A 17,396-nucleotide genomic window follows, 5' to 3' on the forward strand; every position below is an offset into this window, starting at 1 on the left:
TTTAGACTGATGTTAAATACTGTCTTTATTCTTCTGAACGATCACCTTAATTAGTTTCAATCAAAATATTTATTTTAGTTGAATAAAACCAGTTAAATTGTTAGACACCACATGAAGATTTTTAGGCTGACAATCTTTACATTGTGCACTTCTATTACTTTGAAAAACTACTAACTTTATGTGAGCATTAAACATTCAATAATTTAAAAGAAATGACTATGGACAAAAAATCTAATCATGAAGTGCTATTTCATCCATAACTTGCATGCATCCAGGTAGGAATGAAGGAAGCGTTTCCAAGTCTTTTCATAAGCCACTGATTTCCAGTTCTGGTCCTGGAATACATCCATCATGCCCTGCACATTTGAGTCTTTCTCCTGATTTGTGGAAACTAAAATGTGCAGGGCTGGAAGTATCACAGAAGCAGGGTTGTTCTTACATGTTTTGAAGTATTAATATAAAATTCAGGTACAAGGTAGGTGGACCTAATAGAGCACATGTACATGCCAGTACAAACATCAAACTTGACAGAATTAACATGTACTCATATATACCCATCTAAATTGTATCTAGCCTTTACAAATTATGTAAATGTTACTGCAACGAACCAAGAATTATAAACATTTTGTTTTAACTTTTTAAGTGTATATATTATAGTGAGATGTTTAAGTGGGCTGGGGTGAACAGGCGTGCTAAAAAATGGATTATGTTACATGAATATAATTGTTTACGTTTTGTTTTGCCAATTATTGTGCTCAGGTTTTACATTTGATTCATATACAACCATTCGACACATTGTAGCCTATATTTCGAATAAGTGCTGAGAAGTTTAGTAATTCATAATATGCTCTTTTGAACCTATAATACATTAAAATAGAAGCAATACATCATTGCAACGGGAGAACACGCACGAAAATCTTAAAAATGACGGAGCCCACGTCTTTTCTCTTTTCTTATTTCTACTTCTTAAAATAACAGAACCAGCTTTAAAAAGTACACTGAAATGCCTAAACGGATGTGCAATAAAACCGTAGCAGCTGCTTCCTTTAGCGACGTTTCCACATAAAGACATTCTATGGTGGCACAAGAACCTCCTACTTGCTGGTTTCCACCCACTTGGGCTGAGTCCCTCCCGCTGGCTTGTCTCCGGTCTGCAGGGATACATATTTGGGATTTCTAGAGAAGAGAAATGTCTTGCGGGTTTGTCGGACGTTAGAGGCGCCCGCGAGTCTCCAAAATGAGTAGGAGTGAATGGAGCTAAACGGCTAAAAATGAAAAATCTCACCACTTGGCCAGGATCTTGCTGTAATTTTGGAATGTTAAAGCAAATGGGTAAATATTTAGTGCAACACATATACTTTCAAAAATTATAGTAAGATCCTGGCTAAGTGATGAGAAATTTCTATTTTTTGTGCTTAGCCATTTAAACTCCATTCTGCAGCCCCGCGCTGAGCAGCTGTGTGTTTGAAATGTTACAGATGGGTATTCGAGCTGTTAGCGATCATGTAAACTGACATGCAGTTCTCCGCAGGCGAGCGGAACTTATACATGTAAAAATACTGCGGGTATCAGAAACTTCTTAGTAGAAACTATTCAGCTACTTATTTAAGTGTATTGCGCCCGTAACTTTACATTTTGACATTATAATCTACTTCCACACTTCAAAAGATGCCATAGAATGCATTTATTCTGTATTTTAAAATTGTTATCTGATGTCCATAGAAGGTATGTGACTTTGGTAGGTGCCCAGAATTTACACGTCTATTTACAACCCAACGATTTGGACATAGAATAAAACGAGCCCTTTTCTTTTCACTTTTCTTGGTGGGCTCAAGAATAATTGATTAGACGGTTGATTGGACGGTTTACGGTGAGGCTCCACGAGGGCGCAAATGGAATAACAGGTAAAAATCTAGACAGATGTACCGTGGAGTGTTTTGGCATCCAACCATACATAGATGAGCCTCCATCGAAAGATATTTCAGTTCTCAAACAAAACCGATTTTAACTGATATGTCTTGCCAAATGACAACCCTGTTTTGCTGATACTGGATTTACATTCGAGGGGGACAACAGTTTGAGGTTCACAGTAACCTGTATCAGTTCCATGTACCGATCTATCCTTATTCAAAATATGCCAAGGTAAATACGGCTTTGAATTCTGTGGCAACATTGAATACTGACATCTATAGTGATCGGGGGGGAAATCGCAATATCCACACAATATTTTGGTAAAAGTGGGCATGCAGCTGATTATCAAAACCACAACACGAGATTAGCCTCGCTATTCCGCGCAGCCTACAACTAGCTGAGCACATGGTCCATTTAGTTAGAGCGGACAACTTCACACTTGAACACTCATAGTAGCTACGGTGTTCCTTTAAACATAACTAAAATTAATGCATACTTACAGGTTGTGAACCTGAATTTTTCGCTGGGCCACCCAAAGCTGGACCTTTCTTAATGAGTACAATGCCGTACTCACAATAAAATAATTGTAATAGTGGAGGAAACTGATAAAAAAACCTTAAGCCGAGCATACAAAGATGATGCCCCCCCCATAAAGCAGAACACATCATCTTCCTGACATTGCCCCCAGTACCTACTATGAGTTATGCGAGGGTGTGCCGAACGCTATCGGCGTGCAAAATGGAAAGTGTTAAGAGACTACATTATCTTGTAACAAAGCAAATAGTTAAAAGTGGTGAGAAAATTGGTTTCTTTGGGAGTCGATAACGCTAGCATGTACTTTTGAGACAAATGCTATAGAACACAACCCCCCCCCCCCCCCAAAAAAAAGGGGGGGGGAAATACACCCTTTAGGTGTATTCATATGAAACGCTTATGAAACCAAGTACAAAAAAAAGTCAACAAATTGAGAGGTGGCTTATGGGAGAACCTTTAATTTTTCAAAAAAAGAAAAAAAAAATCCACATCTCTAAAGTTAGTTTGGAAACAAGACAGGTGGAGAGGAAAGAGGAGACAGGCAGAGTGTGGTAGAGCTGCTGTAGCCCAGTAGGAGGCAGACTGTACAGAAACATTCAGACACCAACTGAGCTTTTGTACAAGTGGCACGCAGTCCCTCAGATGTCCATCCACATCAGCTGCTGCACTTACATTTCAAAAGGAGAGGACATTTATCCAAACGCATCTTATATACTCAAGTCATAGCTGGGCAGTCAGTAAGAATTCAGAAGTATGGGGGGGATTAAATGTGGATTATCCATGGCACCCAATCAGTTTTTAAAATAGGAAGGGATTAAAAGGAAAGTGAGAGTGAGGGATAGTTCTGCAGCAACCATGAAGTCAAAGGTTGGCTGGTACCCATCCAGGGAGGTTCAAGATACATCTGGGGAAAACAAACAAATTAGCATTTCTGTAAAAAAAAGCAGTGAAGTCTATAACTGATTTTAGCATAAGTGGTTAAAACATTTACTGTATTCTGCAGACTGTTCTATGTCAAACAAGCTAATCCAGCAAGGTTTGTAATGAAATGGCTCACCATTCCTCCCCTTTTCTGATACTCAGCTAGCAAAGATTTGGTTCCGTAACTGATGTCTGACCTAGCCTTAGAGTAACAATGTATAGTGGTTCCATTGGGGAAAATAGCCACACTGATATGAATTTTATCCAGTTAAGAGAATCTTCTCAGAGTAGTCATTTCACTTTGGAGAGTTACTTGTCTTTAAGAGACCATTTAATGAATGGATTGCACAACAATTAATGTTTATTTGACTGGTTGAGGGGTATAGGTTGAAAAAACAATGGGTATGTAAGGGAACTAAAGCTTGATAATGTTGCAGCTTCACTACAGTACAGTCACTATGGACCTAACCTTACAGAAAATGAATCCATTTGAAACCTGAAACTCTGGCGTCCTTCCCCAAACAGGTATCACTGCAATCAGTAGCCTAGTATGCCTATATCTGTGATGTGGAAATTGAGGCTACTGTATAGTATAGCCAATGGAAGCTACTTTTGCAAAAGACAATATAAAACAACAAAAAACTGAGTATGGGAGTTAAGAAGCTCAGTTCACACATCTATGGAATCATGTCATGCTCATAAAAGAGAAGATCATAACAAGGGCGATCTAGCAAAATCACAAGACTCTTTATGGTACAGAACTTGCTGCAGATTTGACCCCCCCCCCAAAAGAAAATTACATACAGCTGGCAGGCCTGGCTCCGTATCGCCGCATGATCTGATCTTGTGTGAATTTCACAAATGACTCATATTGTTCTGGAAGAGAAGGAGAGATGATTGTTTACATCATTATCTGCTTATTCCCAAAACACACAACAGGTGACAAATCACAAACAAAAACAAAAACAAGTCACAGGAGTCTTCAGAAAGCATGAGCGTAAAAGAAACTGAAAGATTCATATAGAAGCCATTGTACCAGGTCCTGCTCCCTACCTGCCAGTTTCGTGTTCAGGATCTGTTCATACTCCTCCCGGATCTTCTCCTCATGGTCTTTGAGAAGGCGCTCACATAGGTAGCCAACTTGGCGCAGTGTGAATGTGGGCTGGTCCTTCTTCAGCAACGAGGCACCTGGAAAACATCCAAACACACATGCATGTACAAGATAAGCCTTATTCATATACACCATAACTGGCTGCAATGTTGAAGAATGCCAAGGCAGACAAACTCTAAGCAACTTCAACATCTGACCTGCTAAACCATGGGCAATGGCCTCAAGAGGAAGGATATATGTCAAAGTGTGTGGAATGAACACAACTGGCACTGAATTCAATCACATATTCTGTGGTCACATTTACAGGTGTAGAGGAAAGCAAGCACGGTCCAGGCATATTGGAGAACGTGATGAGATGACAGCTAGGAATTTTGAAAGAAAGGCTGCCAGTATGGCCAACTAAACATGCAGCACTGAAAACACTGACCTGCGGGTGAGCTGGGTGAGTTGAGGACAGGGCAGGGGCTCGAACCATCAGCACTACCACACCCCTCTGTCTGGTTGAACGCCCCCTCCAGCTGCCGCCGCCGCTGGTAGCGGCTGTACTCCTGCCGGATGTTCTGGAAGATCTGCTCTGAGTTGGCAAGAAAAAAAAAAAATACAAATCAGTAATGGATGTCTTAATGGACATCCCATCATTAATGCACAAGAAATACCCTCTGTTTTTTCAGTGAATACCAGACAGGGCTTGGTAAGTCACTTTGAATCACAAGCTTCAGCATACGGATGACCACCAGCCTCAGTAAACTGTGTGCGAAAAATGGATGTGCAGAAGAAGCCAAGCATTTCTTAAAAAAAAAAAAAAAAAAAAGTCATCAGGGAAAAAATCTAAATCACTCCCTTTTTATTTACCAAAGTCCTGACTACTTTGATAGTTTGTAGGTCTAATTCAGAATTTACTCCTGTCAATCTGCCATACAAAATCAGGTCTACTGAACTCACTACCAAAAGTTGTAAACCACCAGTCCAAACACTATTATTGCTCTCTGAAGTCAGCTGACTGTACTGAGTCCTGTACTTTGTACACACCATCAATGATATTGGTCTCTCATGAGTGATCTGGTTTTGATCAAAGGACATGCATTAGAAGGATGAACATTATACATGTATACTATTTATTGTATATTGAGTACTGGTAGACAGAAATACTGATAAAGTTATATATACACACCTATACATAGAGACATACCATCAAGACATAACTTGTCTTATTTTATTAATTTTACAGAATTAAACTATAATGGAAAATAGGTGTACATAATCTGTACGTACTTTATACATTTATAAAGATTACCAAAATTAGCAGAATCAAGATAGTTTTCCAATCCTTAAAATCAAAAACATCCTTGGCTTAGTGAAAGCTAAAACAGATGTTCAAACCCTTACACACCATGATCAAATCCAGCACCCCGAGTTGAATATTTCCAACATATGGGTTGGTGTTCACCATCAAAGCCTTTTTCTTTGCTCCATGGTGAAAGCAATTTATTTATGGCAGTTGAATCTGGGCAACAGGCCTGCAGTACTGGTGTAATGAAATCAGTAACGTCTTTCTCTATTCTAGAACCAGCTGGGTTAGATCTGATTCTCAGGGTCATGATCCAAATATAATGCAGGGATATATTCAAATGAGGTCCTAGCGTACACAGATTTTGACCTTTTTTTACACCTGGTCATTTCCTGCATCTTGAGTATCAGGATTATAACCAAACAGATTATCTACATAAAAATACAGGTGTAAACAAACCTGACACACAATTAAGACAAGGGACACACTGACGTCACCAATGGATGATGGATGTCACCATGCCGTTGGAGGGTGCCTGTCACTGACCATCACCCACACTCAATGCAGTGCGCCCCACACCACCTTTTCTAGTTGGTCCTGGTCACTGCCGTTTTGACCAATTGTGCATGGTATAGGCAGTCGGCTCTAAGGGACAGTTTTCTGATTGGCTGTTCAGTCAATCTGAATTATTTATTTATTTATTTATTTTTAAAAGATAGACATATAAACTTCAGAAGGGTTTGACACATTTGATTTGATCTAGAGACAGAATACTAGGCTATATTAAATAGAAAGTAGTTATAAAAATAGAAAGTAGTTTTGCTGTGCCAACTACCTAGAGAGCAGGTGGAACAACTGACATTACCTTGATGTTACTGTATGCCATTTTATGGAAAGGAGGAGCTCAAGAACAGGCAGGAGTCACTTAGAACTCAGTACTTATTTAAAGAAGCCTGCACCTTCAGAGAGCATTTTCTTTTTGCGCAGTACAGAACATGCATGCATATCGTTCACCAGCTGTAGTCTGTTTGGTGCGTTCGAATGAACATGCACACAGGCAACAACGGACGACAGCAAGCCGACGGAAGGCAATCACCAGCTGTCATTTCATCTTCAGTGCCAGTTTGTTGTGTCCCTAGCGTATAACATTCATTCACTCAACCCACTTTAGGAGGTTTTCTGAATGCATTTTGGTATATGATAGTGCAACATCCATTTCCCCAAGCCACATTCAATAACCAAAACCCTGCTTAATACATCAAGTACATCACAACACAAGAAATCCACTAGGAGGCTAATCATGGAGGAAACAGTTGGCTCCCAGATGAAAATGCTTATTAGCCATTCACACTCCCAAATTGATTTGTGGACCATCATGGCATTTGCTCCCACTGTGACCAGGGTCATTGCTCTATTAATTACCCTAAACAATCATTTTCTTGTGATTATTGCCTGCCAGAGCTAGATCCTTCCTCCAAGTTTAAAGATGATGCCATTCAAAATTTTAATGAGGCAGTTAACATTTTTGCAAAGCAGTAAAATGCAGAAAAAAGTAATCTTTCAGGCAGTTGGTTGTTGTAGATGATCTGATCTGCAGATTATGCTCCACAAAGCAATCAGATTTTAGAACTGATTAACCAGAGATACTTTTGCCTACCGAGCATAAATGCGTGTGGTTAAAATCTTAAAATGCAATCCACATACCACTCTCATGAAATGACCAGGTATAAACGATGTAACATGGTCTTTGAAGTGTACCCTGCAGAGAAAGATCCACTTCCACCAATTAGGTTGATTTCTTCAATAAAGTGGTGTAGTTTTCAGAATCAGGTTTGTTAGCCAAGTATGCTGACACAAGGAATTTGGTTCTGGCTGTTGGTAACTCTCGAGTTTATGTTTTAGTGAAAAGGGTGGTGCTCTGTAGGATTAGAGCAAAATCCTACAGACACTAGTCCCTCAACTCAATAGCCCTGGCATAAGGAACCTACTATCTATAGAGTCCCATAAAAGACATTTTAGGTGGCTTTCACACAGATTGCTTATACTAAATTACAATATAGTTGTTGCCATTTATGAAAAGAAAGCATTAATAATAATAATAATAATAATAATAATAATAATAATAATAATATTGTTATTATTAAGTTCAAATCAAATGATGGCATCATTTATAAGTGAAAACATAGCCCATACTTTTTCCAAAAGGTAAATGTATACTGCTGATGTCGCAAACAAGTGGTTTGGTACTGGTCGGTATTTTGCACCAGAAAATTTAAGCATTGTGCGGTGGGGGTTGTAATGATAATCTCACCTTCCAGCCATGCATGAAAAAAAAAAAAAAAAGTTTCAAAAATGTTTTTATTGCAAGCAGCACACCTTCAGTACACCACATGAATAATTGACTTGCCCCACACAAACAAGTGCCAGTCACTATGCACATGTAACTAGTGGCACCAAATAAGAAAACAGCAAAGGCAGTAACACACAGAGCATCTTGACAACTAAAGGTGCATGCAAACCTGCCAGTGCTCTACATAAGAGTGCATAGTGAGAAACTAACATGGGAGAGCTTTGGAACAACTGCACTTGGACTTGGACATGAGTAAGCACACCCACCTTGAAACACAGCCAGTCTCTTGTCTAACCACAGACCATGTTTTGTTTTTAACTTACTGAATCTCATTACTTGCAGACACAGGCAAGATCCAAGCAGTGATTCTATAGCCTAACCGCACCATGCAGCAATGGGTTGAATGAACATATCGTAATTGGTTACAGATCCTAATAAAACTAATCTTTTAGCTGTCACCCTTACAGCCAGCTGGTAAGATTGTGTGAAAATATGAGAAGAATGGTTGTGTTGTGCATATCTTAGGATCTGCATGTTTTATCATACAAGTGCTGTGCTTAACAGAAGTCTATAGAAATCCACTCACATACAAGTAGTTGCGCTACTAAAATAATGGGAAATCATTTCCCCCCCTCCCCCAAACCTAGTTAACATCAGTTTGGCCAGGAAGTTAACACACTATACTAGACTAAAGATATTTAACTCCTGTCCAGACATTGAATCCAAAATCCAGCACTGAATTTTGTAAATGCTGATCATTAATCTGTCATGAATTTAAATCACAAGCCTCAAATCCAACAAATCTTAACTAGCTAATTTAGCTGGTTATATTATATTTGCAAATTGATTTAATGTTAGCCATTTTATGGGGTAAGGATTTACAACATTGCCTTTTAGATTTGCAGTAGACTAATGGCTTAAACATGGGAAACTGTTGAGTGTGTATGTACTACTGAAAAGAAAGCTGCTCAACACACGAGACAGGAGGCCACAAATCGCACTTCTCACAGTTGCAAGTGTTTTATTTAATGACAGGAAGTCCTCTCACATGCACTAGTCGTAAGGTTGATATTCTGCCAGAGTTAAGAATGGACACACGTTTAGGACTCCACATAACTCCTCTCACTATGGCAATTTAGACAATCAGGAATAAACAGTATAATTAGCATAATACCTTTCCATTAAGTGACAAGCTGTCAGGCATCCACACAATAGAGCAAACAGTAATCCAACACCATCCTCCATGCAAGAGAAAAAATTTGTAGTCCTTTTTCCATTTTTAGAAAGGCCAAAACATTTCTCAAAGCAAACGGTATAAACATACTTGTAAGGTTATGTTGGTTGTTTAGGCGAAAAACTAATTATTTAATAAGTATCCACGTTACATTGCCTCCCTATAAACATATTTAAAGATATTTATTATTTAGGATTAAGAGTGGGTATTAACAAATCATCATTAGCTGTCTGTGGTGATAAAATGATTATTTCTATTGATCCACGGGACTTTAAGCCAAAAAGGAGTGTTTCTCACGGGTGGGGTACCTGCATTTCAGAGCAACATAAAGCTCTAGAGTTATCTCTAAATGCACTCACATGAAACATGGAATAAAATAGCTCTGCTTCATGAACCGAAACCTTGCTAGCAAGATCTACAGACAGTGTGCGTCTGTTAGCTATCTAGCGACATAAAAAAAACGTCGTAAAATACAGATTTGCATGGATTTTTAAAATCTGGACTAACAACATCCAAAAAACTCCTCATTTTAAACAACATTTAGTATTTGCATTCAGATGACGTGACACTCTTAGTAAGCCATTCTGACTTAGCTAGCGACTAACTACGTAAACTAGTTAAATGACGCTAGTCTAGCAGGTAGACAGAATGTATGGATACGTCTGGTTAGCCAACTAGCTAGCAATACTAACCGCTAGCCAACACCAAAAGAAAAGAACCAAAACAAAAACATCCATCATAAAGACGAATAAATGGAACGATATCTTTCAAATATAATGTATCTACCCTGCTACCAGTAGTTAGCTTGGTTAGCGAGTAGGTTTGGATTTAATTCAGAACCTAAAGTCCAAGAGAAATCGAACCAAACTTGGCTAACGACATAAACAAGACTCTGACGTTAGCTATAGAGCTGGAACACAGCCTTACTCTTAACTGGCATTAAAATAAAACTAGAAAGCCATCTAGTGCGAGATTCGTACAAGATAGCTTGGCTAACTAGTGCCAAAATAAAGCCAGCTATCCACTCATTTAAGAACAAGGCTAACAGTTCTTAAACGGTTCTTAGCTAACCTAGATTAGTTAACTTAGCTAGCCTACCGATCGCTTGCAAATCAATATAACGGTAGCCTGCTAACCTACTTTACGGGATAAATGGCTAGATAGCTAAAACAGTAAGATTTTTTACCATTAGCGACCAGAATATAAGACTTTTACATAAAACGTCAGCTAGGTCTAAGGAAATAGCTAATGCATGAGGAAATGCATTTTGGTTGTATCGTCAAAAAAGACCACAGCTATCTAGCTAGCAAAGCGATAACTGGATCCGAGATAGCTAACTAGCGTTAGCTAACCCAGACTCATACAACACACCGCCGCTGTTCGAAATATGTCTTACCTGGAGTTAACCTATGTTCTCCTCCCATGGGCTGAGGGCAGATCGAGTTTGATGGGCTTTCTATTTGTGGTCGTAGGTTGCATCTTTGCGGAGACGGAGTACTAGGAGTTCCCGGTAGCGGATTGCACCTTCTCCGCTTGGGAGATTGAGGGCTGAGAAGGGCCTCGAATTCCATGGAACGTTTTAACGTAGCGCCACAAGCCATGGTTACCGAGTGGACAAAACGACAATCAAGAAGGCTCTCGAAAACCTTAAATCCTCTGTAACATATACGATTTCGCTATACTATAAGATACCTTTCACTTCTTCGTCTTTCTTTATGAGCTAACAGTCAACACCCTCCCTCTTACGCACACCGGTTTGTATTTGCCAACTGCCAATGCTGTATCAAAATGTTAAAACGTCACAATGGAGGCGTGTACCACGTAGCCCATATGGGGTGCACTTCTTTAATATGTTTCCAGTAATCGTGGACTAAAATGCTTTCCACTCATAACTCGGGTACAGTTTTCCAACTAAGAAATGTCATGGTGTGTATGTCTTGAGTGTATACAAATCTGAGCCACCAATCCTTCAAAAATTCAAGGACCCATTTGACACAAAAATAGCTTATTTGTTGAAATCATTGCTTACTTCCTCTCTATTATGTACTAAACAAAAGATAATGAGTAAACACACAGGGTTAAGATATTTCTGTTGTAGTCTAGATGGCACATGTGTTATGTCGCATGTCATAACGGGCATGTGACTAAGCCAGTAACATGCGTTTATGCCAATTCGTATTTAGCTACAAGTGGTAAACTTCAGTAACGTATGGGGCATTGGCTAGACTTTGTCTACTCCTGTGATAAACAAATTTAAATTAGCAATGTAATTAGGTAATTTCATTGGTAATCACATTTTTATGTTTTAATATGTTTTTTTTAAATTAAAATTTAACTGACATGTAGCCTAAGTGTTTTTTTTAAAACTCTATTATTAGCTAACCGAGAGAGGACAAAAGTTTACTTAAAAAACAAATATTTACAATAGCTCTCTACCATTCAGAAATAAGGAAGTACCATACTAAATATAAGGTATATCACATACATGTATCACATGCATATAACACAGCATAAAAAGTATTTGCCATATGTATAGTGTAGAAGTATGAAGATTATTTTTAGTTATTATTAATTGTTATACTTATTGTTACTTATTAGTATTACATTGTGTGTGTGTGTGTGTGTGTGTGTGTGTGTGTGTGTGTGTGTGTGTGTGGTATTGAAACTTTCTCTATGGAAAAATAAATATATACAATACAGTTTTCAACATAATGTCCAGTTAATCTGGTTGCTTACTTTCTAGGACTTCAGAAGTAGAACCTGCACTAATATTGCTCTCTTTGTTATCAGTCTGTCCATCACCATCCCCCCTCCCTTGGTTATAAATACAGGTTATATTACCCTTACTCCACAACCATACCATCCATGGTCTGAAACGGTCAGTGAACCCCAACAGCCTCATGAATGCCCGTCTCAGCTCACGACAACGAAGGGCATACAGCAGCGGATTGATGGCTGAGTTCACCAGGCACAGGGTGCAGCAGAAGGCAAACGCTCGCTGCTGCTCTCTGGTGAGCTGCTGGAAGACGTCGACCACCATGAAGGAGAGCACAGGGAGCCAGCACACCACCAAGATTAGGAGGATCAGACCCAGCGTCTGAGCCAGGTGGATGTCCAAGCGCATCCGAACTTGTCGGCCCAGGGTCATGTTCCTTGCCTGTGGTGTCCTCATATTTGCTTCATGCTGGTGCGCTCGCCACATGATGAGTGCATAGGCCATCAGGATGAATACAAGCACAGCCAGCAACAGGCCTGTCCAGGAGCACAGGTAGATCTGATCGATGAAAGGGAAGAGACGGGAGCATGTGTTGCGTTTGCACCGCCAGCCCATCAGAGGGAGGAAGGAGATTGTAATGGCCACAGCCCACAGTGCCACTATGGCGAGTGTGGCTCTGCGATGTGTCAGCAGCAGTTTGTAGTTTGGGGCCTGGTGGATGCAGATGTAGCGGTCCATCGCTGTCAGAAGCAGGCTGCCTACAGAACCGGTGAATGCCATGGTGACACCAGCCAGCTTGAGCAAGTATGTCTTAGGAGAATCACAAGAGTTGGAAATATGGAAAGCCAAAAAGCTGATGGGGAAGAAGCAGCTGGCCAAGACGTCAGCCAGTGCGAGGCTGCCGATAAAGAGGTATGACGGCCGCTGTCGCAGCCTGGCTGAGCTGCCTATCACCACCAGCACTAAGATGTTCTCTAGGAAGGTGATGGGTCCAGTCAGGTAGCAGATCCAGCTAATGACCATCTTTTCTTTGTGATTCAGCACCATGTAATTTGACAGAATCACACATGTGTTTCCACCTACAACAGCAATCCAAGATGTTAGAGCAGGAAAATCAATACATTTTACTGGACAGTAGCTCTCCAGGATCAGAGTTAGGCTAGAGGAATTTTTGTTTCCATATGTCTTTTCTACAATCAGTCTTGGGACTGTTAATTGTTAATTAAATAGAAACTGACAACCCAAAATAAATTGTTCTAGAGGTTTGAAATACCTGTGGTGGAGGAGTTTCCACTGCTAAAATTTGTAGCTGGCTCTGTTTCCATGCTTCTGTGGAATAAAATCTAGATCAAATTTATTTTATAATTCTGTTTATTATATCAAAAGATGGATTAATTAAATAAAATGTGTTCCTTAAAAATCTGCATTACACTTGAAAATACAGTGTCATTTATTTTGGATAAAAAAATAAATAGAATGATGCAATGGAATTGTAGAAGAAATCACACATATTATGTATTATGCCCCCAGATGGATTTTGTTTAATGTACGTAATTCAAATTGCCACTAAGCATGCAGAAAGGTACTGTTTACAGATTCACATAGTAAAACTGTTTAAAGTATGGCTTCTCCTGCTGAGGTCCTCTGGTGGATCTATTCAGAAGTGCACAAAAAAAGCTATGTGGAGAGAAGTCATCCAAGTGTACAAAAATGTCTACGTTAAATCGTTTAACACTGTGGTAAGTATATATAGTATGTGTTATACTGTAAATAATTTTTTTTTGTGATTACTACTACATTAATATTATTGAAATAATTCAACTAAGTACAAAGGTATGCTGATTGGATTACTCTTCTGCAATGTATTTTTAATGTATTTTTTTTTACATTTATAATGTATGACAGTAAAAATATCAGAAGTATGAAAACATGCTATACCAAACAATTTGCCAGTCCGAAAATGCACAGTAGATTGACGACTCCGAACAATAAGTAATAAACCTATTATACACAAACTACCCAAATTTTAAAAAGTCAATCCATATTCTACAAGGCAAGCATACATGTGATAGATAAAGAAATAACACAACACAATGAATCAAATTATGAGTGCACAATCTGCCTACCGTAGATGTTTTCTGCTGGGGAACCGTGATGTTATTCAGTGTATTTCACAAATGTGGACTTGTTGTAATACACCAGTGATTACAACATAACATTCTTCTTCTGTTAGCGGCAAGGGTGAAGCACCAGTAACCAAATTTGGCTGAAACTTGGCAGGTAAACTAAGTTCCCATTAGTAAACCATTTAGCCTGACAGGCATGTAGACTCATACAAAACAATATTCCTACTTTTCCATATTCTTAGTTACTATAATAATGAAAAACTCTTCAGATGCTGCTTTTATTACTTAATTAGTTAATTTTGTCAGTTTACAGTATGAGATAGGATAAACTTCTCAATCTTTTCCCATATATCACACCTTTGGATAGGTGGTGTGCTTTCACCATGCTCTCAGACCAATTTTGCCTCATCTTTTAGAAAGACCTCCGTTTGGGCTTTGTGTCACAAGAGCTGGTTCACAATCAGTGTAGCGTCTGCCTGAAATATACAGATGGAGCCATGTCACTACTAAGTTTGTATAGCCAAGGAGAGGGAAAGGCATTAAAGCCAAAGTTTGCTTTTTGAAGGATGAGAACGGCAGATGTGGAATGGCAGTAGGCTGCTGGCAAGCTAATGCAAAATACCTGATATGGGGGCCTGTGGGATGAAATAGTGGTGAACAAAACAGGTGACAGATGTGTGTAGTGAGCTGATGAAGTGGTTGATTGTGATCTAGGTGTGATTATGGCGTGTGGATACGTTTGGGCTGGGCTGAATGGATGCCAGACAAGGCGGGACAAATATAGTGATAACTGTATGATCACATTCCTTTCTCTATGTCAACCCCTTAGGCAGCCACATATCCAAGTCATATCATGTTTGAACAAAATCATGCCTACTGAAATGGAGTCTTTTCATCAGTTCAAATAAGTCCATATACATGCAGTCAGTGTTTTTGTTGCATAGAGGCATAGGCCTGATAGATCCAATTTTGAATTATTTTTTAGTCTTTATTTTAGTGCCTTTCAACTTGCTGTATAATTTCTTTATAGCCCACCCAAAATCCTGATAAACCTTTTAACTATAATCTACATTTTGTGTCCTCCATTACGGCAGCCCAGGAAAAAAAAACTTTGCTTTCAGACACTTTCCATGGTACCCATGCCAAAATCTTCAATTCAGTGCTTTTCCACAGCAAAAAAAAAAAAAAAAAAAAAAGGGTTCTCAGATGGCAAAGTTGGTTTTATTCTAGCAGATCTGGAAACAAGGAACTGTGACTGAAGCAGCGGACAGGTTTTGTGGAAGATGATGGTTGTAATCTGGAAGAGAGGGATTATTCCAAAAGAGAAATCCGGAAGATTAATGATAAAGAAGATCATGATTTTTATGCAGGACAACGCTCCATTGCATGCATCAAAGTACTCCACTGCGTGGCTAGCCAGTAAAGGCCTTAAAGCTGAAAGAATGGCCCCCTTCCTCACCTGATCAAAACCCTATTGAGAAGTTGTGGGCCCTTCTTAAACAGGAGATTTACTATGAAGGGAAACAATACATCTCTCTGAACAGTGTCTTGGAGGCTGTGGTTGCTGCTGCACAAAAAGTTGATTTTCAACAGATTAAGAAACTGACCGATTCATGAATGCTATCGAAAAGAAGGGTGGCTATATTGGTCCCTGATTTTTTTAAATGTCAGAAATGTTTTTGTAAATTGTTGTTTTGTAAAAGAGTTGTTTTGTTTATTGTCATTGTTGTTGTTTATTTAACAGATGAAAATAAACAAGTGAGATGGGAAAAGTTCCATTTTTCATTTAGTTGCATAATTTTGCACACTAGCAGTTACCCAATTATTATGCACACATATTCTCCTAAGAAAGCCAAAAACTCACTTTTACTTTCTTAAATATTCAGGTTTGAGGTTTATTAACATTTGGTTTGACCAAGAACACAGTAGTTGTTCAATAATAAAATGAATCCTCAAAAATACAACTTACCTTAGAATTGTGCATGCGGTGTACAGGGCCTTGGAAAAGTATTCATACCCCTTGAACTTTTCCACATTTTTTCATGTTACTCCTACAAACTTAAATGTTTTTTATTGGGATTGTATGTGATAAGCGAACACAAAGTAGCAAGTAATTGTGAATTGAAAAGAAAATGATGCATGGTTTTCAAATTTTTTAAGAAATAAAAATCTGGAAAGTGTAGCATGCATTTGTATTTAGCCCCCTGTACTCTGATACCTCTAAATAACATCCAGTGGGACCAATTGCCTTCAAAGGTCACCAAATTAGCATATAGAATCCACCTGTGTGTAATTTTTTCTCAGTGTAACTTTAGCTGTTTTGTGAAGACTTCAGAGGTTTGTTAGAGAACATTAGTGATCAAACAGCATCATGAAAACCAAGGAACACACCAGACAGGTCAGGGATAAAGTTGTGGAGAAATGTAAAGCAGGGTTAGGCTATAAAAAATATCCCAAGCTATGAACATCTCACGGAGCACCGTTCAATCCATCATCCGAAAATGGAAGGAGTATAGCACAACTGCAAACCTACCAAGAAGTGGCACTCCACCTATTACCACTCTTACTGGATTTCCATCTCCTTACAATACTTTGTTGTTGCCTTATAGTGCAGACTTTACAAAACATGCTCAAATGATTAGATTTTGTTGCAAGTGCCAGCTGTTTTCACTAAGGTAAGAAAATCCAGTTTTATACACTGCACACCTGAAACCTGGAACAACATTTATACAGCTTACCTAATTTTTATACTTTTGGCACTTAAAAAGTTTTATTCAATCTTATTTCACTTCTGTTCTTATTTTAGTTGATGAACTTGTTTAATTTTTGCATTTGTGATTGTTTTATTATTTTATTAGTTTGGTTGTTTTATTATTCAACTTTTTATTTTTCAAGTTTCTTATTTGTATTATTTGATGCTGTAGACTATATTGTAAATGCGGTCTCTATCTCAATTATTTCCTAATTTAAATAAATGTTGAAGGAATTAATGAGCCCATGCATTTATTTTCATACATTTTAATCACATATCTATCTTCTTTTTTTTTTTTTTTTAATCACAAAATCTTTCTTGAAAATAAAAACATTTTAGGTATCAGTCAGTAGGTGGAGCTATACAGTCTGAGCAGAGTTACTTGTTTTGTTCTTGTTGTCACATCTAGAATCTCACTTCCTTTCAAGGTTTCTTCCTCATACTCCTAAGGAA

General features: G+C 38.6%; 2 protein-coding genes across 2 annotated transcripts in view; both read right to left on the reverse strand.

Moving 5' to 3' along the window:
- Positions 1-2,882: 2,882 nt before the first annotated feature.
- On the reverse strand, positions 2,883-11,126 carry akirin1 (akirin 1). The gene is made up of 5 exons (XM_027012510.2): positions 10,746-11,126; positions 4,905-5,051; positions 4,420-4,554; positions 4,171-4,242; positions 2,883-3,349 (listed from the first exon to the last, which is right to left on the reverse strand). The coding sequence occupies exons 1-5, from the start codon at positions 10,948-10,950 to the stop codon at positions 3,339-3,341; spliced, it is 570 nt and encodes a 189-aa protein (XP_026868311.2). The 5' UTR covers positions 10,951-11,126; the 3' UTR covers positions 2,883-3,338.
- A 921-nt stretch (positions 11,127-12,047) lies between these two features.
- cnr2 (cannabinoid receptor 2) overlaps positions 12,048-17,396 on the reverse strand; it is a 10,633-nt gene continuing 5,284 nt past the window's right edge. Inside the window, exon 3 of the mRNA XM_027012560.2 lies at positions 12,048-13,136. Within this exon, the coding sequence (XP_026868361.2) occupies positions 12,069-13,136 (1,068 nt within the window). The 3' untranslated portion in view covers positions 12,048-12,068. The remainder of the gene's footprint in view (positions 13,137-17,396) is intronic.

Source organism: Electrophorus electricus, chromosome 7, assembly GCF_013358815.1.
Source record: "Electrophorus electricus isolate fEleEle1 chromosome 7, fEleEle1.pri, whole genome shotgun sequence".
In the NCBI taxonomy this organism is placed as follows: domain Eukaryota; kingdom Metazoa; phylum Chordata; class Actinopteri; order Gymnotiformes; family Gymnotidae; genus Electrophorus; species Electrophorus electricus.

Bases quoted from the DNA above. Each gene is read 5' to 3' on its own strand.
- akirin1 (XM_027012510.2), bottom strand. From the start codon at position 10,950: ATGGCTTGTGGCGCTACGTTAAAACGTTCCATGGAATTCGAGGCCCTT. The intron at 4,555-4,904 runs GTCAGTGTTTTC...GATGTTTTCCAG, and splicing joins CTCACCCAGCTCACCCGCAG to GTGCCTCGTTGCTGAAGAAG. The intron at 4,243-4,419 runs GTAGGGAGCAGG...CTTCTCTTCCAG, and splicing joins CCTGAACACGAAACTGGCAG to AACAATATGAGTCATTTGTG.